Source organism: Jaculus jaculus, chromosome 4, assembly GCF_020740685.1.
Source record: "Jaculus jaculus isolate mJacJac1 chromosome 4, mJacJac1.mat.Y.cur, whole genome shotgun sequence".
Taxonomy (NCBI): Eukaryota; Metazoa; Chordata; class Mammalia; order Rodentia; family Dipodidae; genus Jaculus; species Jaculus jaculus.
The window spans coordinates 116139107-116161997 of record NC_059105.1 but is presented as its reverse complement, the minus strand read 5'-3'; the positions used below and the strand labels follow the sequence as shown (position 1 = coordinate 116161997).

The window sequence follows — 22891 nt, the reverse complement described above, 5'->3', positions numbered from 1 at the left end:
GGGATGCTGGGTTGACCACCCAGCATCAGCACTCTGCCTGGCCTCCCACAACTGCCGGCAGTTCCAGGAATGCCCCAAGGAATGTTCTGACTGAGAGTGGGGTGAGAAGAGCTCTGTGGGAGCTTGGCCAGGCCTGTGTGCACCACAGTCTAAGTGGGACAGGGTGGTGGGGAGAAAGGGTAGGCTGCTCTCTGAGAGCTCACATAGAGAATACAGGACCACCAGCCCAGGCCAAGGAAGAAGAGTGGAAAGGGGGGGGCTTCTGCCCTCCCCCAGGAGCCTGTGCATGCCGACAGTCCTGGACTGGCCCTGGGCAAGTCAGAAAGGGTGAGGGGCACAGAGTTGAGCCTACTGTAATCTAACAGGCTGGGCTAGGCTGGGCTGCTGCTGCGCACACACTGACAGAAAACCCGAGCGAGACCTTGGGTCAGAGACAAAGACCATCCCTTGTGGTTGGGGCACAGATGACAGAGCTACTGGTGACTTGCTTTTTCTCAGCAGCAGGGTGGGAGGCTTCATTTTTATTCTTATTTCCAACTTTAGGAATCAAAGCCAGGGCCTTGCGCCTGCTCGGGAGCTGTTCCGCCGCGGAGCTGCGGCCCTCCTACAGCCATCGTGTTGGCTCGAGCGCAGCAGCGCTGCCCTTCCTGGGGGAAAGGGCAAGGGTTTTTCCTTTGCCACCCTAGAATACATGCCTGGCATGCCCATATTTTCTCTTACTCAAGTAAATAAGTAAAATTTTTAAAAAATCTTTGTATTTATTTATTTGAGAGTACGAAAGACAGACAGGTAGATAGACAGAATGGGAGCCCCAAGACCTCCAGCCACTGCAAAGGAACCCAGATGCATGCGTCACCTCGTGCGTCTGGCTTTAAGTGGGTCCTGGGAATCAAACCTAGATCCTATGGCTTCTCAGGGAAGCGCCTTAACCACTAAGCCATCTCTCCAGCCCATAAAAATGTCTTTTTTTAAAAAAAGAACACAGAGCAATTGAGTAAACTGCCTGACATCTATCCTTAGCCACCACATGCACACATGTGTGCGCCTACACACATATAAACAGGCATATACACATGCATGATCACACACACAGAAAAAAGCAACAAATAGGAAATAAAAAAGAAAGAAAAGAGAAAAAGTAAGTGGTGCTCAATGCGAAGCCAGAACTGATCTTTCTCCAACCCATGTTCACCTGGTGGCTAGTAAGACAGTACCATCCTGGAGAGGGAACAGCATCTCTTTCCTGGAATCCCTTGGAAATAACAATTCTCAAGTGACCCCACTTGCCGTTGTCCAGAAGCCTGGCTGTATCGCCCAGCAGTGGGCTTCAGCTGCTTCTCAGAACATAAAGTGCATTTTCTCACCACTCACCGTCTAACCAGCATGCTGAAGGGGAATGGCTTCCCAAGTGTGTGAAAGCTGAGAAGGGGTTTATTTCTGTTTGCTGCCTGGTATTTCCTGGGCAGTACTGGGCCACCTCGAACTCTCATTTCCTATTCTTAGTATTTTCATAGCATTCATCTTGGAGGCCTTCTTTGTGGCATATTCACTAGAAAAAAGTGACATTGAAACTGCAATTGAGAAGAAGATTCAAGAGCTGGGAGTGGGGGTCCAAGAGTGAGTAGCCTGTTTACTTTGACAACGTTCCGATTTTGAAATGGGATGGGTGGGAGGTACTTTGAGTAGAGCCTGTCAGTGCCCTGGAGCCCAGTCTGGTCCTCTGTCTCTGCTCTCAGGGGCTTCTTGGGACGTGTGCCCTGGATGTGGCCACACAGTGACTGTGAGACCAAGGCTGGGTGTCGTGGGAGGGCCCCTGCACGGCATGACCCGCTCCTGCTCCTGTTTTCTCCTTGAAGGGAAGACGTGAAGGACAGGAAGCTCACCGAGAACATGGATACCAAGGATGGCAGCTTCAGCAGGGAGGATGGAGACAGGAGGAGGACGGCCTTGAAAGGACTGTACTGCAGAATTGCATCCAAAAGTAAGTTGCAGGGGCTGGAGAGATGATCAGTGGGTAAGTGTACTTCCTGTGTAAGCACAAGGACTTCAGGGGCCTGATAGCACCCTGAGTTCTATTTTCCAGGGTCCATGCAAATAGGTGGGTGGGGGCATGTGCATCTGTAAACCCAGACTTATGATGAGCAGAGGCCAGAGGATTGCTGGGGCTAGGAAAAATGACAAGATCCAACCTTGGCATCCGTAAGAGGCTGTCTTAAGTAAGCACAAGGATGGGTGATGGAGGGAGATGCCCACCATCCTCCTCTGGTCTCCATGCACACGGGGTGCATACACAGCCCACCTAATACACCACACCACGCTATATATATCACACACACATGCAAAAGAAGAGTTAATTGTGGTCTAGGAAGATGGCTGTTGTATTCAGTTCCATGTTGCTGGGATGAACATTTAAACCAGACACAGTTTGTGGGAAGAAGGGGCTTATTTCAAGCTCAAAGATCCAGGAAGTTCCTTGTACGGTGGGAAAAGCTAGCTCCCTTTTATAAATCCACGCAGAGAGAGAAACCACCACCAGTCAGAAAACACACACACACACACACACACACACAGCAGCAAGCAGGACCTCACCAGAGCTCAGACCTCTCTGCATACCTTTGACTTCAGATCTGACTGGCCCCTCCCACCCCCATTACAGCTTCTGGATTCCAGGATCTGTTCCCTGTGACACCTCCTCCAGCCAGGTGGCTGGAGACCCAAGTTATCAGCTTTAATAAAACACCCAAGTCTATGGGGTCCTACACAATGGCTCAGTAGGTAAAGTGTGATCTGAGTTCAGATCCCCCAAACCAATGAAAAATGCTATTTGTGGTATAGCTATAATCCCAGCCCTAGGGAGGTAGAGATAGGAATTCCTGGGGCTTACTGGTTAGCTAGTCTCTCTGGACCAGTAGGATCAATGAGAAACTCTCTCTCAAAGAATAAAGTAGTTAGGGAGGTGACTGAGCAGTTAAAGATGCTTGCTTGCAAGGTCTGCTGGCCTGAGTTTGATTCCCCAAAACCCACATACAGCCAGATACTCTATGTGGTGCATGTGTCTGGAGTTTGTAGTTGCAGGAGTCCCTGGGATCCCCATATTCTCTCTTATTTAAGTAAATAAATAAAATGTTTTTGGAAAACATTTTTGGTGGGGGAGGGAGGAAGCGAAAGAGAGAGTGAGCGTGTGAGTGTCTGGGTACACTAGGGCCTCCACCTGCTGCAAATGAACTCCAGATGCATGCATGCAACGCTGTGCATCTGACTGATGTGGGTACTAGGGAATCGACCATGGGTTCTTAGGCATTGCAGGCAACAGCCTTAACTGCCAAGCCCCCAAAATATTTTTTGTAAAGAATAAAGTGGAGAGCAATTGAGTAAGTCACCTGACACCTAACCTTAGTCTCCACATGCACACATATGTGTGCCCACACACAAACCGGCATCACATATGATGACAACACAAACATGGGAAAAAAACAACAAATAGACAAAAAAAAAAAAGTGTTCAAGGCATAACTAGAACTGGTGTTTCTCTAAATCACCTCCTCCTGGTGGCTAGTAAGATATTGCCAGCATGCAGATCCAACCTTGAGCTGTCCTAGAATCAGCACTAGTCCCCTCACCTCTGCTTGTGTGGTGTGTCTCAGCCTCTCCTCTCTTCCACTCAGCAACCACATCCACCACTCCTCAGCTCTGCTGGCCTTTCAGCTCCTGCCACAGGGCCTTTGTAGACCCTGCATATCCCCCCAGAAGCCTGCTGGAGCAGCCCTTTATAAGAGAGCCCCCACTTACCCACAAAGGCTAGTCGCTCTAAAAGCCCCTTCATTCTGCTTTCTTTGCTCTCTGCGCATGGTAGGGCACCTGTGTCCTTCAGTGACGTGGTCCTAATCTGTCCTTCTTTCAGACCCAAAGCCCCACATGTACAAGGCATGGCTTTACTGCTGTCTAAGCTATCCGAAGGGCTCAACAGCCTTTGTTTAATTCCTTCATTGATTCTCATTAGACTAATGATTGTTTACCAAACCCACTTCTTTCACTTTGGGCTCTGGCCAAGGTGCCCTGCAAAAAGGGCAGTCTGAGGGACATAGCACAGTTTTCAGAAGTGGTGTGAGCACACACCAGTAAGCCATGGCCTTCCTCCCTCCCTCGTCCTGTGAAGACCTTCTTGGTCTTCAGGGCTGTCTATCAAGCTGGAGGACTTGGGATGGACAGGTGATTCTCCCTTGATGTGTGTATTCTTCCTCCCAGTGTTTGGTGACAGGGCTGAGAGCCTTGTCTAAGACCCTGGAGCAACCTACCAGGCTGAGTGCTCCCTGGAGCTGCAACGATTTCACATGTTTCTTTCACCTTCCTCCTAGAGTACAGGACCGTGGATGCCTTGCTGCAGCGGATGTTTGAGTCTGAAATTGCTCCTGAAGATGAAGGCCCTTCCTTGGATGAGATTCTAAACCTGTCACCTAGTGACATATATCCCAAGAGCCCCAATTTTGAGAACAGTGCATGATCCTGGGCTTGCAAGGATCCACAGCTGGACACCCACTTCTCAGCCCCAATTAAAAAAAAAAAAGATGAAGCCATCTTTATTTCCACATGCTAGGTGATGATTCCTTCAGCCCAGGCTGCCTTTTGTATTTAAATGAGCTTGTGAATAAGCTTCATTCACCCTACAGATATGTTCTTAGATATGATCATGAAAGCAAAGGCAAGAAAGCTGATGAGCTGCAGCCACCTGGCTGGAGGAGATGTCACTGGGCAGATCTTAAGGTGTGGTGGTGGGTTTGGGATTTCAGTCTAAAGATATGCAAAGTGTGCCTAGCTGGAGTTCCTGAAGCGTGCTGTGCTGTGTCACTTTTGGTCTGTGCTTCTCTCTCTCTGCTTGGACCTGTGAAGGCAGGCCAGCTTCTTCTACCATTTATGGAACTTCCCCTGGATCTGTAAGCTTCAATAAATATCCCTTCCTCCATAAAAAAAAGAAAGAAAGCTGATGAGGAGATTCTGTGGAGTGCTGTCCTACACATCTGCACACAAACCAAGTGTATATAAAAGTGTCTCATTTATTTTTATATATCTTGTTACCCTGTCAAAACACTGTGCTATAGTGTTACATGAATGAATTATGAAGTTCAAATGTGGTAAGTGTAGCTTTTAAAGGCAGTGTTTCTTCAAAATTAAGAAAAACTATGAAACTGTAATTGTCACAATTGCTTCTTAGTGGGAAATAATGTGGTCTGAAAGCTTCTTTAATTGAATTACAATCATAATAAGATTTCAAGTAAGTTCACACTTTGAGGATACTTTCCCTGGCTGAAAAATCTCCTAAAACAATGACATGCCTCTTCTGGGAACTTTAAAGGGATTAATTTCATTAAAAATTTAAATTGGGTGCAATGGCACATGCCTTTAATCCCAGGAGGCTGGGGTAGGAGGATCACTGAGTTTGAGGCCAGCCTGAGATTACATAGTGAGTTCCAGGTCAGCCTGAGCTAGAGCAAGACCCTACCTCAAAAAAACAAAAAAAAAAAAAATATTTTTTTTCTAAATTGGGTCTGGAGAGATGGCCCAGCAGTTAAGGATGTTCAACTCCCCAGAACTCACGTAAAGCCTGAGTTGGGACAGATGCTGCTCTAACACTGACCATGAGGAGGAGTCAGCATTGCTCTGTCTTCATCCTCCCTGACCCCATGGTTTTGTAAGGGAAGTGCCATTGTGGAATTTGTTTACAGCTACTGGAGGTCCTCTCTCAACACGCTCTCTCTTGATTTTCTATCTCTACTTGAAAATAAAATATTGTTAAAAATTTAATTGTGGGGCAGAAAGAAGGTAAGAGCTAGAGGGTGGCAAGGAAAGCAGACTTAGGGACAGTGTCCTGTGGACAGGAAATGACTGGTGCCTTCATGACCTCATATTTGGATGTCAGCTGTCACAACATTGAGTCCATCAACATTTGATGTGGATGCTAGAGGAAGAAGAAAGAAAGGGACATCAAAATAGAAGGACTGGTTAGAAAGGAAGGACCAGGAGGGGGTTCTGTGGGATGGGGTGGGACAAAAGAAAGGAATGGAAGGGGTTGTGAGCATTTACATTACAGTATGTTCATGGATGAAAATTCTTGATGAAAATTTAAATTGTGTTAAAATACAACACAAAATTTATCATCTTTAAGCTGATGCAGCAGTGAACAATCCCAGCATTTGAGGAGTAGATATAGGAGAAATCAGAAGTTAAAGGACATTCTCAGCTACATAGCAAATTTGAGACCCCAGCCTGAGCAAATCCTCAAAATGACCTTTTCTTTTTCTTTTTTTTTTTTTCAACCATCTTAACCATTTCTAAATTGGGTTGTCAACGTGATATTTTGCTAGCTGTCCATCAGTGTTAAAGTGCCCGAGATAAGTTTATAAGGAGGACAGGTTTATCTAGACTCATGGTTTTCAGAAGCTCAGTCCATAGTCATGGTCTGTGATGAAGCAGTCATCATGGTGAGAGTCCATGACTGAACAAACTGTTCACCTCATGGCAGTTGGGAGGTTCCACTACTCCCTTTACAGGCATGCTCCTACTGACCTTACCTCCTTCCACTAGGCTCTACTTTCTAAAGGTGTGTCACCTCCTGATGGCACCACAGCTTGTGGTGTGAGCCCATGGAACACTCATCTGATCCATATGCTCATGGCTGCTGGCAACCAGCTGCCTTTACTGCCTCCTGTACACTCAGCTATGCAGCCATCAGCACCAGAATATTTCTGTCCCACAAAGCAAACTCTGCATCCAATAAACAGCTCCTTTGCTCCAGCTCCTGGCCACCACCAAGCAACTTTCTGTCTATGGATCTGACACTTTTGGATCACAGTTACATCTTGAGCAAGGGTAGTCATGTCTGCCTTTTCTGATCGTCTGCTGCTTCTTGCCTTGTCACAGGCCCCACCTGGAGGCAGGGGAATCACTGGGAGCCCGCTCCCCCCATCTTGGTATAGTGACAAAGAGCCAGGTGCCATGCCACTGGAGGGAGCTTGGGTGACTTCTGAAGGGCTTTCTGGACCTCCTGGTGAAGGAACAAAAGCCAAGCAATTCCAGTCACAGACTCTGGGAGCAGACTGTCTGGTGTCACATTGGGTTGTTCACTATTTATCAGTGAATGTCCCTTGGATCCTTCATCTGCAAACATGGAACAACAGCGCGTTCCTTTCAAGACTGTAGGGACAGGGCAGTGCTGACTCCCATTCAGGGCCAATGTTAGAGCAGTGTCTGTCCCTACTCAGGTCACCAAACCTGGTATTTGGCTCTATAGCAACAGAATCTTACTGCCACAAGGAACAAGTGCCTGGCCAATCCCCTGATGCCATTGTAGCCTTGCCACCCTTCTAGAGCTCTCTTAATTCTTTGTTTCTAATATCTTTTTTTACTTTTTTTTTTTTTTATTTTGAGGTAGGGTCTCGCTCTAGCCCAGGCTCATCTGGAATTTACTATGTAGTCTCAGGCTGACCCCAAACGCAGTGACTTTCCTCTACCTCTTCCTCCGTGCCACTATGCCTGGCTTTCTAATACCTATTTTTGATCGTTTTGAAACATAGTCTCACTCTGCAGCTCAGATCAGCCTTGAACTCACAGCAGTCTTTCTACCTCACTTCCCAAATTCTGGGATTACAGATATGAACCACCATATCCAGTGGATAACTATTGTATAAAATATACTACGTTCATGGAATGGTAGCTCAGGTTTTGTTTTGGGAGGGGTTTGAAGTAGGGCCTTGCTGTAGCCCAGACATCTCAATTTTTAAAATTTGGCATGTTCGCATTTCTGTTTTAGCTAGTAAATAGCTTATTGTCAGTTTAAATAATTCAATTCAGTGATATAGTCATAAGTTAAATATGTGTATTGTTCCTTTTTCTTCTCTTTCCTTTCATTCTCCCATTCAGAGAACTTCTTGCCAGTGGTTTCTGCTGAAATTTTTTTCTAAAACTAAACAGAACCATTTATAGTCATGTAACCCCAAGTGGGTATTCTATTTCATGTGCTTCTGAAATGGGTGCTAGGGGTCAGGAAAGTCCTTGAACCCAAGCCCTAGGTTCATGTCTACTTTTTTTTTTTTTAATTTTTATTAACATTTTCCATGATTATAAAATATATCCCATGGTAATTCCCTCCCTCCCCACCCCCACACTTTCCCGTTTGAAATTCCATTCTCCATCATATTACCTCCCCATTACAATCATTGTAATTACATATATACAATATCAACCTATTAAGTATCCTCCTCCCTTCCTTTCTCCACCCTTTATGTCTCCTTTTCAACTTACTGGCCTCTGCTACTAAGTATTTTCATTCTCACGCAGAAGCCCAGTCATCTGTAGCTAGGATCCACATATGAGAGAGAACATGTGGCGCTTGGCTTTCTGGGCCTGGGTTACCTGACTTAGTATAATACTTTCCAGGTCCATCCATTTTTCTGCAAATTTCATAACTTCATTTTTCTTTACCGCTGAGTAGAACTCCATTGTATAAATGTACCACATCTTCATTATCCACTCATCTGTTGAGGGACATCTAGGCTGGTTCCATTTCCCAGGTATTATAAATTGAGCAGCAATAAACATGGTTGAGCATGTACTTCTAAGGAAATGAGATGAGTCCTTTGGATATATGCCTAGGAGTGCTATAGCTGGGTCATATGGTAGATCAATCTCTAGCTGCTTTAGGAACCTCCACACTGTTTTCCACAATGGCTGGACCAGATTGCATTCCCACCAGCAGTGAAGAAGGGTTCCTTTTTTTCCACATCCCCGCCAACATTTATGATCATTTGTTTTCATGATGGTGGCCAATCTGACAGGAGTGAGATGGATCTCAATGTAGTTTTAATCTGCATTTCCCTGATGACTAGTGACGGAGAACATTTTTTTAGATGCTTATATGCCATTCGTATTTCTTCCTTTGAGAACTCTCTATTTAGCTCCATAGCCCATTTTTTGATTAGCTTGTTTGATTCCTTATTATTTAACTTTTTGAGTTCTTTGTATATCCTAGATATTAATCCTCTATCAGATATATAGCTGGCGAAGATTTTTTTCCCATTCTGTAGGTTGCCTCTTTGCTTTTTTCACTGTGTCCTTTGCGGTGCAAAATCTTTGTAATTTCATTAGGTCCCAGTGGTTAATCTGTGGTTTTATTGCCTGAGCAATTGGGGTTGTATTCAGAAAGTCTTTGCCAAGACCAATATGTTGAAGGGTTTCCCCTACTTTTTCCTCTAGCAGTTTCAAAGTTTCCGGTCTGATGTTAAGGTCTTTAATCCATTTGGACTTAATTCTTGTGCATGGCATGTCTACTTTTTAATCAAAGAATTGAATAAGACCGAGAAGGATAATTATTAAATTATTTTATTTATTTAGGGAAATACAGAACAAGGGAAAGAAAATGAATCCATGCACATGGCCAGGGAGCCCATGTGTTGGGCCTGGAAAAACCATAGAGAGGACAGAAAATAAAAATACAAAGAGCTCCTGCCACGTGGATGACAGGAGACGTAAAGAGCCATGTGGGAAGTAGGGTCTTGGGGGGTTCTCCCCTCACCTTGGCTCAGCTGGGCTAAGATGAGAAAAAACTCACCAGAAGCTGAACACCCGTGGTCAGGCAACAGGGGAGGGTGCCGGGGGGGGGGGGTGCAGATAGCCCTCTCCTGGTAAAACATTTATAAACTTATGGTGGTAGGTTTCACCTTCTGGCTCAAGTGAGCCAGCTGATTGGTCTGGGCTAAAGGCTGGCTCAGGAAGAGGTCAGCCATGATGCCAGGTTCTGGGATCTCAGCTTGACCAACTACAATGTCAGGATTCTAGAAAAAGACCACTGAGGGACTCAGGTCTGGAAAAACAGGTCTAGGGAACTAGGCAAGAGATGGATCAGGTCATCCTTTGATCTTTCCTAAGTGTAGACTTTCCTGCCTTTTCAGGAGCCCAGTCACCCTAAAACTGCCTAACAAAGCTACCTGACTGACTCCCTCTCATTTCCATATATTGTTTAACCTGCCTTTTCATTTACCAGTCATTTTTTTTTTCATGTGGTAACACACACACATACACACCCACATGCTCCATACATTCATTCCAAGCCACGTTTCATCATTTTTTTTTTTTTTCCACGTGTGAGACTTCAGCAGGAACTCTGAACTCTGAGCTCATTGTGACTCTTGAAATAGTAGTTCCTGGGTTGGCCCCACTAGGGGGCACACTGCCCTAACCACTGTCAGAAGAGCTGTGGAAAGGATCCACCCTTTAATACAGCTTTCACTGGTTTTCAGTCTCTTTACATCAGTCCAGCTGGGCCCTTCATTCCTCAGACTCCTTGGCTAAGCAGCGTCATGGTTATGTGCCTTTGGGCCGCAAGCCTGGCTGGGGTCTTGTCCATAGGAGCAGCTTCCCCCTTTCTCCAGCTGGAAACTGGCAACAAGAACATTGTGGAAATCTCCAGCGCTAGGCAGATCAGTTCCAGCACAGGAATGCTCACTCCCAGATTATTCTGGAAGAAATGACTCTTGCCTTCTTCAACGGTTTAGCCTGCTATAGTCGAACCAATCCAGAAATATTCCAGAATGGGATCAATGAGAAAGTTGCAGTGAACTTGAGATGAGGGCAAAGAACCATGCTGCTCACAGGACGTGTGCAGAGAAATTTAGTGTGGGGCGGGAGCTAGAAAGCACCTGCCAGCCCAGGAGCTCTCATTCCTGAGTCTTTGACCACATTCTTCACTTTTCATTCAGGAATATACTAGTCACATCCACATTGGCATCTCCTCTTAGACCCGATAGAATCCAGGGGGAAAGGCACTGGAGGAGCCTCTGAAGCAAGAAGCTTCTCTCTTAGCTAGATCTTGAATGTGGAAGTGCTGGTCAAGGAGGAATGAGAAATGCCACCTGAACCTAGGCCAGGCAAGGTCTGAGCATTGGGATGAGCTGGACCACTGAAGTTGTGAAGATGAGGAGGCCCAGCTCTCCCCGAGTCTCACTAGTGGAGTGAGGTGTATGTTCCGTTGGCCTCCCAATAAGGACTCATACTGCACTCACTTCAGGTGCCCACTGCAAAGCTTTCTCCACATGCAGATAAACCAAGTGTGTATGTAATCCAGACTTGTCTGTACCAGGAATATGAGCAAAACCAAAACTACTTGGATAACATGATTAAAGCAACTTACTTTGTCTAGACCAAGTCTCTTACTCTGGGGACAAGTGGTTGCTAGAAATCAGACTAAAGTTCATGTGGATACTGACACAGGCCATGGACCAGATGGGTAAGAGTACTGAGGACACTGGTCAAATTGCTGTTGTGAATCACATGGAAGATGTTTCTCAGGTTAGCCTTAAACTCACAGCGACCCACCTCTGCCTCACAAGTGCTGGGATTAAAGGTGTGCAACCATGTCTGGCTCGGAAGATGTTTTTGAATGTGATATAAACAGAAGAAAGATACTGCAACAGCAAAAGGTGAAAGGGTGGTCTTTTATCCAAATAAAAATTGAGTGCTGCAAGCACAAACTGGCAATAAACAGGACCCCACCAGAACTCAAACCTCTCTGTATACCTTTAGGCTGGAATTCAGATCTTCCCTTAGTGATATGCCCCCAGTGGCAGGAGTCTGCCTAAGGGCTAAAGATGCCAACTCAATTTTAATAAAACACCCATGTCTGTGGGGGACACATATTCAAACTACCACAGATGGATACTTGGAAAATTCTAAAGAATCACTTGGAAACATTTTTTACAGAAGTCAATAGTTTTTGTATATTCTAACTATCAGCTAGAAATAGTATGGGGGGACGGCTCAGTGGCTGAAAGAGCTTGCCTGCAAAGCCTGTGGCTCAGGGTCAATTCCCAAGCCACCCATACAAGCTGGACGTAAAAAGTGGTACAAGTCTCTGATGTACGCTTGCAGGAGTAAGAGGCCCTTGCCCACTCTACTACATGCAAATCAATAAATGAAAATTTAAAAAATAGCAACCAAAAAGTTTTGTTCTAAATACTTAAATTGGTACTAGTTTTAAACAACAAAGGACCTTTTGTTATTTTCAATTGGGGGTGCTATTTTAAGATATAAAAAAGCTCACTTAAGACTGTAGAAAATGGACAGGTAATAGTTTCATACTTACCTATGGAACTACATGGATATATTTGGCCTAATGCACAAGAGAAATGCAAATCAAGGCTATAAGGAGACACTATCTGTCAAATTGGCACAGGTCAGTCGGCCTGTGCTATCAGTGAAGGTGAAAGCAAGGACTTTATGAATCCTGACATGAACCCATGGGGGGAGGGCTAGCTGCAGACACTGATTCTCAATTTTAAATGTACTCACCTGTGACCCAGCAATTTCTCTTCTAGGAATTTATAACTACAGCTATACCACAATCAAATATATGGCTATTAAAACACTGTGGATATTCTATCATCACATTTTCCATCACATATTAAATGAAAGCAGTATTATGGTTCTGTGAAAAATACAGCATGTAAAATACAATGAAGAATGATCTTAGATTCACAAGCCAAAGGGTCATGGCGCCTCCAGAATGGAGAACAAGGTATCTGAGGATGAGGACAGAAGGAAGCAACTCGTCCTATATTCGACTGTGTGTCATCTAGGATTGGTTTACATCACAATGTTGAGGAAAGAAGGAGGAAGTCTATTCCCAATTAGGGCTCCTCTGGCTCTAAAAGACAGAAGCTAGATTGGATGTGATTAAAATAGAGCTGATTAGTAATCTGTACAGCTAGAAAAAAAAGACCGTCTTCAGGCTGGGAAGACGGTTTAGCAGGTAATAGGGCTTGTAGTGTAGGCATGCATGAGGGACTAATTCACCCTGATCTGATTCCTCAGCACCCAGGCACACATCTGAGTGTGGCCATGAATATTGTAACTCCAGTACTGTGGGGAACAGAAACTGGAGAATTGCTGGGGCTTGCCAGTCTGACTGAAGTTGGCAGTTACAGATTTAATGAGAGGCTCTTTCTCAAGGAAATACAGATAAGTGCTACAGGATTCCTGACATTCTCTTCTGGACTCTGCATGCACACCCATGAGACATGCACACCTGCATATATCACACTGTCAGATATGCAAACACCACAAACACACACACACACACACACACACACGATACACATATGCAAAATAAATCATTTCAGGATCTGAGATTTCCTATTGACTGATACTTTGAAGAAACAGGCTTAGGAATTGTATTTCATAGACAGTGATGAAGAACAGGTATAGTAAAGGATAGGCAACTTTTGTTAAAGTTAAAATCCTTGGATATGTCTGTGAATTTATTGTTTTCACACAAACACAAAACAAGATTTGTATTAAAAAGTCCTTTGGTTTATTTTTAGCTTAAACAGGTCAATGTTTTAAACAGTGATTTCTAAGGTGGGTGTGGTGGCACCTACCTTTATTCCCAGCACTCAGGAGCCAGAGGTAGCAAGATTGCCTTATGTTTGAGGCCAGTTTGAGACTATACAGTGAATTCCAGGTAAGCCTGGGCTAGAGCAAAATCCTATCTCAATAACCCTAACCCCCCCAAAACACAAAAAATGATTTCTAGAAAACACATCTGGATCATTCTCACCGATCTTTATACACCAAATGTAGCCTAACTGATCAGTGTGCATAAACAGGGCTCTTCTCATTTTGTCTATTTGGCTGCAATAATTATATCAGGCAGGTCATATGGATTTATCATTTGAACTTTATTTTTAACAAACAAATAAATAATACATGTGGAGAAAACATCAGGGTTCAAAGTGAGATACTGTATTTACAAAGTGATTTAGTGTCCATATCCACATTTTATTTTCTCAAACGCTTATATTCTAAGAGCAGTACAATTAGCCTATTACGCAGGGTCCTAATCTTGTTGGAATAATGTTGTTCAAATAGTTTCTTCAGCTTTTGCCTTAACAAATCCAAAGATGGAAGATGATGACAATCTGGTATATTCAACATGATATGAAAAAATTCCTCCCACATATCCAAATGAGGAAGCCTGAAGAGGCAAAGCATCAAAAATGGGTAAAATGCTTCAACATACCTATCCATGTATTTACTTCCCACAGGTGTGACAACAGGACAACGCTTACTTAAATGCAATTTAGTAAACCAGTAATAGAAATATTGAATCTATTACTAATAAGTTAATAATTAAGTAAAATGTCTAAACACACTTTCTTTCAATAATGATCTCACATAAATGCCCTTTTAAGCTTTTCAGTGGGAAAAATATCTTTTTGGTTTTCTGTATACCACACTGCCAGAGTCTGATACTTTAGCTACATAGTTCTTAGGCATCTAACAGCATATGTGCCAACACTGGATAGGAAGGCTGCAATGCTTACAGCATGAAGAAGTGGCCCTGAGAAAGCAGAGCACAGTGAATGGTGCTGCAAATGGAAATGGAGCTCTTACTGTCAGGCCTGCAGCCGCTTTGGGTTTTTCCTCACTAGTGGCTAGTAATGAAATCCTTCTAAACAACCATCTAGCCCTCCAATTATTAGCAAAAAAACAACAAACAGAAAGAATGCAGTATCTGGTGAATGTAATGACTCTATACATAACACAGTAGCCATAAGTTTTCCTTTAGGACTTGAGGACTAACTATGTATTGAACACATTTATAAAATTACTACCAATGACTTTCCTTGTTTTGTTTTGGAAGGGTAGGAAGTTCAAGGTAACTTTGATTTTTCCGAAGAAAGAATACACATTAATAAAACTCCATTAGGCTGTACACATACATTGAGTGTACTTTTCTGCTTTTATACCTCAAAAAACTTAAGACAAGGGCTGGAGAGATGGCTTAGCGGTTAAGCGCTTGCCTGTGAAGCCTAAGGACCCTGGTTCGAGGCTCGGTTCCCCAGGTCCCACGTTAGCCACATGCACAAGGGGGGTGCATGTGTCTGGAGTTCGTTTGCAGAGGCTGGAAGCCCTGGAGCGCCCATTCTCTCTCTCCCCCTCTATCTGTCTTTCTCTCTGTGTCTGTCGCTCCCAAATAAATAAAAAAAAAAATGAACAAAAAAATATTTTAAAAAATTTAAGACAAGAAAGCATAAGTGATATAAAGTACATGCATGTATCAATACTCAGCCTGAATGTAACACTACCAGTAGTGTGTTCACTGTGTTATGCTGGGAGAACCATACAAGCTGACATGATGAGCTCTAGGTCAAGCATTTCCTTGCCTTTTATAGATGACAATCTAATCACATCCTGGAGAGAAGGCTTATTGGTTAAAGGCACTCGTTTGCAATGCCTGATGGCCTGGGCTCAATTCTCACATAAAGCCAGATGCACATAATGGTACATGTGTCTGGAGTTTGTTCCCAGTGGCAGGAGGTCCTGGTATTCCCATACTCTCTGTCTGCCTTTCTCTGTTTGTCTCTCTCAAACAAATTAAATAAAAATTTTAAAATAATACAATTTCAGAGGAAAAAAGAGGTGCACAGGGTTGGAATTAAAGGAATTTCTGAGGCTCACTAATATTATGGTAGAGGTTGGAGAATCACATCAGTTAGAACTCACTCTGAGACTATGTAAGTAAATTCCAGGACAGCTTGAGCTAGAGACCCTACCTCAAAAAACCAAAACAAGCTGGGTATGGTGGCGCATGTCTTTAATCCCAGCACTTGGGAGGCAGAGGTAGAAGGATTGTAGAGAGTTTGAGGCCACCCTGAGACTACATAGTGAATTCCAGGTCAGCCTGAGCTAGAGTGAGACCCTGCCTCGTAAACAAAAACAAAAAAAACATCCAACACTCAAGCGTACAGGATGCCAACATGGCTGGTGCTTTCAGTGGTTCCATGAGACAATGACTACCGACTCTCCCTATATTTTATAGTGCTGGGGATTGAATCCTGGACCGTTGGGCATAAGAGGCAAGTGCTCTACCACTGAGCTAAACTACTAGCCTTTGGTTGCTTTTTTTTTTTTTTTTAATTTAATTTATTAGTTTTCTTTTCAGTAAATACAGGCAGTTTGGTACCATTATTTAGGCTCATCTGTGATCTACCCCTTCCCATTAGACCCTCCTTGTTAATGAAAATGGGTCATGCATTGTGGTGTAAAAATATGGAACGCTTCACGAATTTGCGTGTCATCCTTGAGCAGGGGCCATGCTAATCTTCTCTGTATCGTTCCAATTTTAGTATATGTGCTGCCGAAGCGAGCTGGTTGCTGCTTTTTACAAATGAGAAAATAGAAGTGGTGACACCATGTGACTTGCACACTGCCTAATGCCAGGATTGTGTTGTCACCACACTGCCCAAGGAATGAGTTTTTCATGTGGTAATAGAGCTCTTTTGTTGGGCCAGATGAAACCCACCATTTTGCTGTATTTATTGGCTTTCCACTATAGAACCAATGCCAATAACCCACCTTTTATATAGACCTTCAGGCTTCCAGACTCCTCCTTCATTTTTTACTTTCATGTAGGTACCAAAGAGCATGCAGTATACTGTTGCAGCAACTCCAAAGTAATCAACCTATGAAGAAAACAGGAATATGTGACTTAATACTAGCCCTCTGAGTGTAAGAAGGGATCTATCTGATTTAGGAATCAAGCTAAATAACCACAGGATTTTACTTTTAAAGAACTTTGGGGAGATGGTACAGTTAGTAGGTGCTTGCCTTGTAAGCACCTGAGGTTGATCCCCAGAATCCACGTGAAAAAGCCAGGCATGGTGGTACATGCTGGGAATCCCAGCACAGCCGACAGATGGATTCCTGGGTTTCACTGTTTAGCCAGTCTAGCCTACCTGACAAGCTCTAGGCCAGTGAGACCTTGTCACAAAACAGGTGGAAAACACTTGATGATACCAATGTTGCCCTCTGACCAACACATGCACTTTAATACATATTTATGTGCACACCTTTTCTGCATGTACATAACACACACATACTTTGGAAGTCAATGACTTGCCCTACTGAGTATCTACCTTCTGTCTGAAATGTCTATGGACAACAGACTACTGTTACCTCTGCAACACCCATTGGAAAGCACTATCTTCCTTGAGCTAATGTACTTCTCAAGTCTTTTGTTATGTTATTTAGGACCAATATAACACCTGAATCCCTCACTTTGAAGTCCTTTCAACTCTCTTCCTTGGGATCATGGTGGTTACTTTATGCCTGTACTCTAAGATCTCAGTATGTTGTGTTCATAAAGGAAAAGGATATTTAACATGGTCCAAATCTGTAGAAGAGCAGGCCATCTGGTATAACACCCAGGTGATGCTAGGCCAGCATTCTAACAGACTAGAAATAAGACCTTCAGTTTTGCCCCTTTATTATGGGCTTATGGAAAGTCACAGATCTCATCTGGCAGCTGGTTTTGTTAACCCAGACTCAAAACTTTACCTTTACCCTAATTCATAGTATCCCCTTTATTTTTCAGCTACTATCCTAATTTGTTGAGGATTCTGAATCTAACCTTAGGATAATAATGATCCATTACAACATCTTTTGGATCAGGCACTGTATCAGGGTAGAAATTTGATTGTGCCCCCTGTAATAGTCAATTCCTACTTCTTGCCTAGAAGAATACCGAGGCATGAATAGCGCTGGCTCAGTTCTCTCCGGAGTTGGTGGGCTGAGTTTCCCTGTTAATCCTGGCCATACGGGGAGCCAAACTGGTTTGCTCTGATCACAATAAATCAAGCTGGCTCTCAGTAGCACAAATTCCTTTCAAAAGAGTTTACAGATCATTAAATACTTTTTCCTAGGCCAAATTCACAGAAAATATTTGCTTTCCTTCTCTGGTAACAGAGTAGTACAAATAAGAACGGAATACTCTTCAGAAGTAGAACTTCTCCCTTAACCTTAAATTCTACCTCTTCTTCAATTGCTTACAGTGACCAGCTTACAGTATTAAATAGACCCCAAAATTTATTTTGAAAATCAAAATGAAGAAAATGCTTTCACACCTCTTGCTTTCCTTTCATACCTGGTAGCTCCATGGCTTGTTACTGAGCATCTCAGTACACTGAAAACCAGACGTTTCACACTTTGCTGTAAATGTAGTTCCTTTGGGGAAAAGTTTCATATCAATACTCTGACCCAGGTCAATCAGTGCCAAGCCATCAACTAAATCCTCATCTTCATCATTCTGTTCCAAAAATCTAGATTAAATACAAACAATTACCATGATGCATGAGCACAAATAACAAAGAAATGCCAGGGAAATGTTAGGAAAGAATTCCATTAGAAGTGCTATACTTGCCTATTTCCCAGTATGAAGTTGTCTGGCTTAATGTCACCATGAATGATTTCACAGTTGTGGACTTGTTCAACCATATAGAGCATTCTCATAGCAAAAGAGATGACCAGAGCCTGGGGCATCACTTTTTCAGGGGTATTTTTATAGAGGTTAATGGCATTCTAGAAATAATGCAAATGGTATTCTAAGTTGGTTGTGGAGAATTAATGAAATCCCAAGCCAAGGTTTTATTTCTGTTTGCCAACAAAGAATCCAAACAATAAAGATATTTGCAAGGCACTAACCAAAAATGCACTTAAATCTCATGTTTACAGTATAAAAACAAAATACTTACTAATAATGTTCCATAGCTGTAGAGCTCTCCTACCAATATGCTGCCATTCTGGAATAAGTGAGCAGAGTAAAATTTGATAAACATGTGTCGCATTTTTGGCTTTAGTCTTTCCATCAGCTGGGTCCCAATGTAGAATTCCCACGGTCTGGCAGGCTTCTGGACCTGTACATCAAATTAGGCACATAATCATATCCAGCCTCACATTCTGCAAAAAGATACCAAGAAAGCAACCTTTGCCTATAAAAGATGTGGGGAAGAAAGAGATGTCAAACTATGAAACTGATCAGCAGTATGAGGCTTGTACGATGGTTTTAGAGAAAAGGCAATTCTGAATCCACATAAAATAGTTTGCTAACTATAGCCTCAATGAAAATCTTAAATGTTTTGTGTCTGGAGATATGGCTCAGTGGTTAAGGCATTTGCCTGTAGAGCTGAAGAATCTGAGTTTGGTTCCCCAGTACCCATGTGTCTGGAGGCCCTGGCATGCCCATTCCCTTTCTCTCTAACTCCAAAATAAATTAATAAATAAAATATTGAAAATATCACTGTTTTTTTTTTTTTGTTTATTTATTTGAGAGCCACAGAGAGAGAAAGGGGGGAGGGGAGGGAGGGAGAGAGGGAGAGAATGGGCATGCCCGGGCCTCCAGCCACTGCAAATGAACTCCAGATGCATATGCCCCTTGTGCATCTGGCTAACGTGGGTCCTGGGGAATCCAGCCTTGAACCAGGGTACTTAGGCTTCACAGGCAAGCGCTTAACCATTAAGCCATTTCTCTAGCCCCAAAATATGACTGTTTTAACAGTAGAGGGGAAAGTGAACTCAAGATCTAAAATTTATACTATAGAAAAAGCTATTTAGATCTTTTACCTTTAAAACACATTTCTGCTTATTTTTGGTATCATCCATTTCTCCATTGGTAGCTTCATAAACTTGAGCAAAGGCCCCTTCTCCAAGAAGATGATGGATATAGACCAGCAAAGAGCCTTAGAAGATAAGATGTATCAAAATGACCAAAAAGCATAGAATTTTGATTAGCACGAAGATTTGGTAAAATTTTCTTGGTACTTGAACTATTTTAATAAGCTAAAGTGGATATAATCCTTGGGAAATGGTTTTCCAGACTTCAGTAAAAATGAAACAAACACCATAAAAGAGACCTTAACAAATTCTCTGTAATGGAGGGGCAAGAGCAGCTCTGATGGGCCAGGACACTTAGACATGTGGCCTTGGGCTCCTGTTCCTCCTCATCAAGGTTGTCTTATTTTGAAAAGGTAATACATGTACTCCTTGCTTTGTACAATGGGAAGAACATGTCAAAATCTTCTGAAAAATTTTTTCAAATATGTACCTATTTTACACAGAATAAAAAGAGCAAAGCACAACTGTATCAATACTGGTAATAGTTTAAAATACAAAGTCAATTTTGTATTTCAGAATGGTCAGCGATTAAGGAAAGTAGAGGTTCTGTATATCCTGCACCCTCTACCGTTCGCTCTAATATAAGCATGGTATTTCTGACAAGTGAAAACCATCCATATTACATTATTGTTACCAAGCATCTACTTTAGATTATATTAGTTTTCCCACACTCCAAGATACAGTATATTTTGGCATCATGTCTCCTTAGATGCTTTGGACTGTGACAGTTTCTTAGACCTTTCTTGTGTTTCATAATCTTGGCAGTTTTAAAGACCACTACTATTCAAGTATGCTATAGGGTAGTCTTCAAATTTGGTTCATTTTATATTTTTCTTGTGGTTACATTGAGGTTATTGCTTTTGGGAAAAAAAGACTAAGAAGTTAAGTTTAGTAGACTCATATTAAAATTCTGAAAAATAATTCACATATTTGAGTCTGCTATAAATGCAGTTATGTCACTCCAGGTTACCAATACAAAAAAAGAACAACTGAAAATCCCCAATTCTTTGATCTACTAGAGAACTAAGGTCAAAGGGCAAGCTGCCAAGATGCTATCTCAAAGTCAAGGGAGATAAAGCCAGGTATGGTGTCACACGCCTTTAATCCCAGCATTCAGGAAGCAGAGGTAAGAGTTCGAGGCCACCCTGAGACTACAAAGTGAATTCCATGTCAGCCTGGACTACAGTGAACCCCCCTTCCAAAAAAAAAAAAAAAAAATCAGGGAGATAGACAAGAGGATACAAAGAATCAAAGCTTGCAGAGCAGAAGTCTAGGTGAAGAAACATTGCTGGAGATAGTAAGGAGAGAAAAAAACAAAGTCAACTCTACAAAAATCCAAAAAACAGGGAAGACTGATCACTCAAGTATGGAGGATTACACCTGTAATCCCAACACCCAGCAAGCCAAGGTAGGAAAAGTACTATGAATTCTAATTTATGTTCATCCTGTGTTCCAGGACAGATAGAGTCCTCCTCGTCACCAAAACAAATAAATATCCCTCAAACCTCACACTTAAAGCTCGTCTCAGTTCCTTTTTTATCAAGCAATAATAAATTTCAAGGCATATTCAAAGATAAGGGTAGCTTGAGAGCTGGGAGTGTAGCTTAGTGAGAGAGCGCTTGTCTCACATGTGTGAGCTCCTTGGGTTCAATTCTCGGCACTGTAAAAAAAGACTCAAAACCTTATTTTTTTCAGCCAGTGTCTCTCACTGGAACTCACCAATTTGGCTAGACTAGCTGGTTAGTGAGCCCCAAAATCCTTCTGCCTCTGTATCCTCAGGGCTAGGATTATAGGTCTAAGCCACCATGAGATGAGGGTTTAAAAAAATTAATATGTTACAGGTTCTAATTGAAAAAGTGAAAAATGCATAAGAACAAATAATACTGGGAATAAAAACCCTCACTAAAAGAAATGAAGAATGCCTTTTGACGGATTCATCACTGTATCACTATACATGGCTGTGAGCTTGAAAATGTACAAAAAAAGAAATTTTCAAAATTGAAATACATAAAGAAAAAGAAACATACAAAAGATAAAACAATACTCAAGGACTGTGGGACCACCACCAAAGGTGTACTGTAGAATTCCCAACTAATGCAACAGGATAAGATAAAGGAATAAGTATAGAGTTGGAAAGAACTAAAATGATCTTTTCTGAATGACGGGATTACCTAAAAAAAAAAAAACACCAAAACTTCCTGTGACTATTCATGATTATATAGTCAGGCTAGAATATATAAGGTGACTATACAGAGGCACCGAGGTCAATTGTTCTATGTACATGAAATGAACTGGAATGTGAAACCACAAACACATTTATCTAAGTAAAAAAAAAAATACTTAGGTACAAATGTAACAATATGTACAAGATCTTTGTGAGAAAAAGTCAACTCTATGGAAAAAAAAAAACAAAGAAAATTAAATAACTAGAGAGACTCCTTATACAGGAAATAGATTCAATACTATCAAGTTCTCAGTTCTTTCCAACATGACCTAAAGATGAAAAACAATCTCAATCAAAATTCTAGCAAGCATTTTATGGATATCAAAAAACTAATGCTTATATGGAAAACCAAAAGATCCAGGACAAAGTAAGAACCCTTACCCTACCCAACTTCAAGACCTACAAAGTTGTGATGCCAGGGCAGTGTGATATCAGCACGAGACAAATGAACCATCGCAACAGAGTGGAGTACAGAAATGGACGAATACAAGTACATCCAACTGTTCTTTGACAAATAAGCGGTCGTAATTCAATGGAGAAAGAACAGTCTTCTTAACATATGGTGCTGCAACAATTAGACCTTTACATGCAAACAAGTAAGTCCGAGCCAGAGGTGGGGGGTCGTGTATGCCTACAATCCCACCCTCAGGAGCTGAGGCAAGAGGACTATGAGCTTAAGGCCAGCCTGTCCTACCACAGTTCAAAGAGAGACTAGGTTATATAGTAAGACACTATCTTAACAGAAACAGAAGGGAATCTAGACACAAATCTTGCATCTTTCACAACAATTAACACAAAATATATCATACAACTAAATAAAATACAAGACTATAAAACTGATAGATGATAAAACTGGAAAACATCTAGGTGACAATGGGCAATGACAGTTTAGATTCACTATCAAAAACACAATCAATCCAACAATGATTGAGATGGGGAGGTAATATGATGGAGAATGGAATGTCAAAGGGGAAAGTGTGGGGGGGGGGAGGGTATTACCATGGGATTTTTTTTTATAATCATGGAAAATGTTAATAAAAATTAAATAAACAATAAATAAATAAAAAACACAATCCATAAAGGGAAAAATGAAATATCAGATTTCATTAAAAGTGAATTAGCTTTCAGTAAAGATACATCAAAAAATAGGATAGACACAAGGAGAAAAAT

The 22891-nt window shown here is 42.2% G+C and overlaps 2 protein-coding genes and 1 non-coding gene across 5 annotated transcripts in view; 1 reads left to right on the top strand and 2 right to left on the bottom strand.

Annotated features, from left to right (window-relative positions):
- Positions 1-4948, top strand: part of LOC101609433 (two pore calcium channel protein 1-like) — a 65054-nt gene extending 60106 nt beyond the window's left edge. For both annotated transcript variants that reach the window (XM_045147724.1, XM_045147723.1), the window contains 3 exons: positions 1504-1617; positions 1857-1981; positions 4356-4948. In XM_045147724.1, coding sequence (XP_045003659.1) covers positions 1504-1617; positions 1857-1981; positions 4356-4501 — 385 coding nt within the window. In that variant the 3' untranslated portion in view covers positions 4502-4948. The remainder of the gene's footprint in view (positions 1-1503; positions 1618-1856; positions 1982-4355) is intronic.
- Positions 4949-13731: 8783 nt separating this feature from the next.
- The window catches only part of Bub1 (BUB1 mitotic checkpoint serine/threonine kinase), a 50950-nt gene continuing 41790 nt past the window's right edge, over positions 13732-22891 (bottom strand). For both annotated transcript variants that reach the window (XM_045148193.1, XM_045148194.1), the window contains exons 20-25: positions 19447-19562; positions 18579-18740; positions 18248-18405; positions 17972-18146; positions 16405-16511; positions 13732-14020 (exon numbers count right to left, since the gene is read on the bottom strand). In XM_045148193.1, the coding sequence (XP_045004128.1) occupies positions 13825-14020; positions 16405-16511; positions 17972-18146; positions 18248-18405; positions 18579-18740; positions 19447-19562 (914 nt within the window). In that variant the 3' untranslated portion in view covers positions 13732-13824. The remainder of the gene's footprint in view (positions 14021-16404; positions 16512-17971; positions 18147-18247; positions 18406-18578; positions 18741-19446; positions 19563-22891) is intronic.
- Positions 16093-16197, bottom strand: LOC123460371. Its single transcript, XR_006636936.1, has one exon. It is a non-coding gene; the product is annotated as a U6 spliceosomal RNA (small nuclear RNA).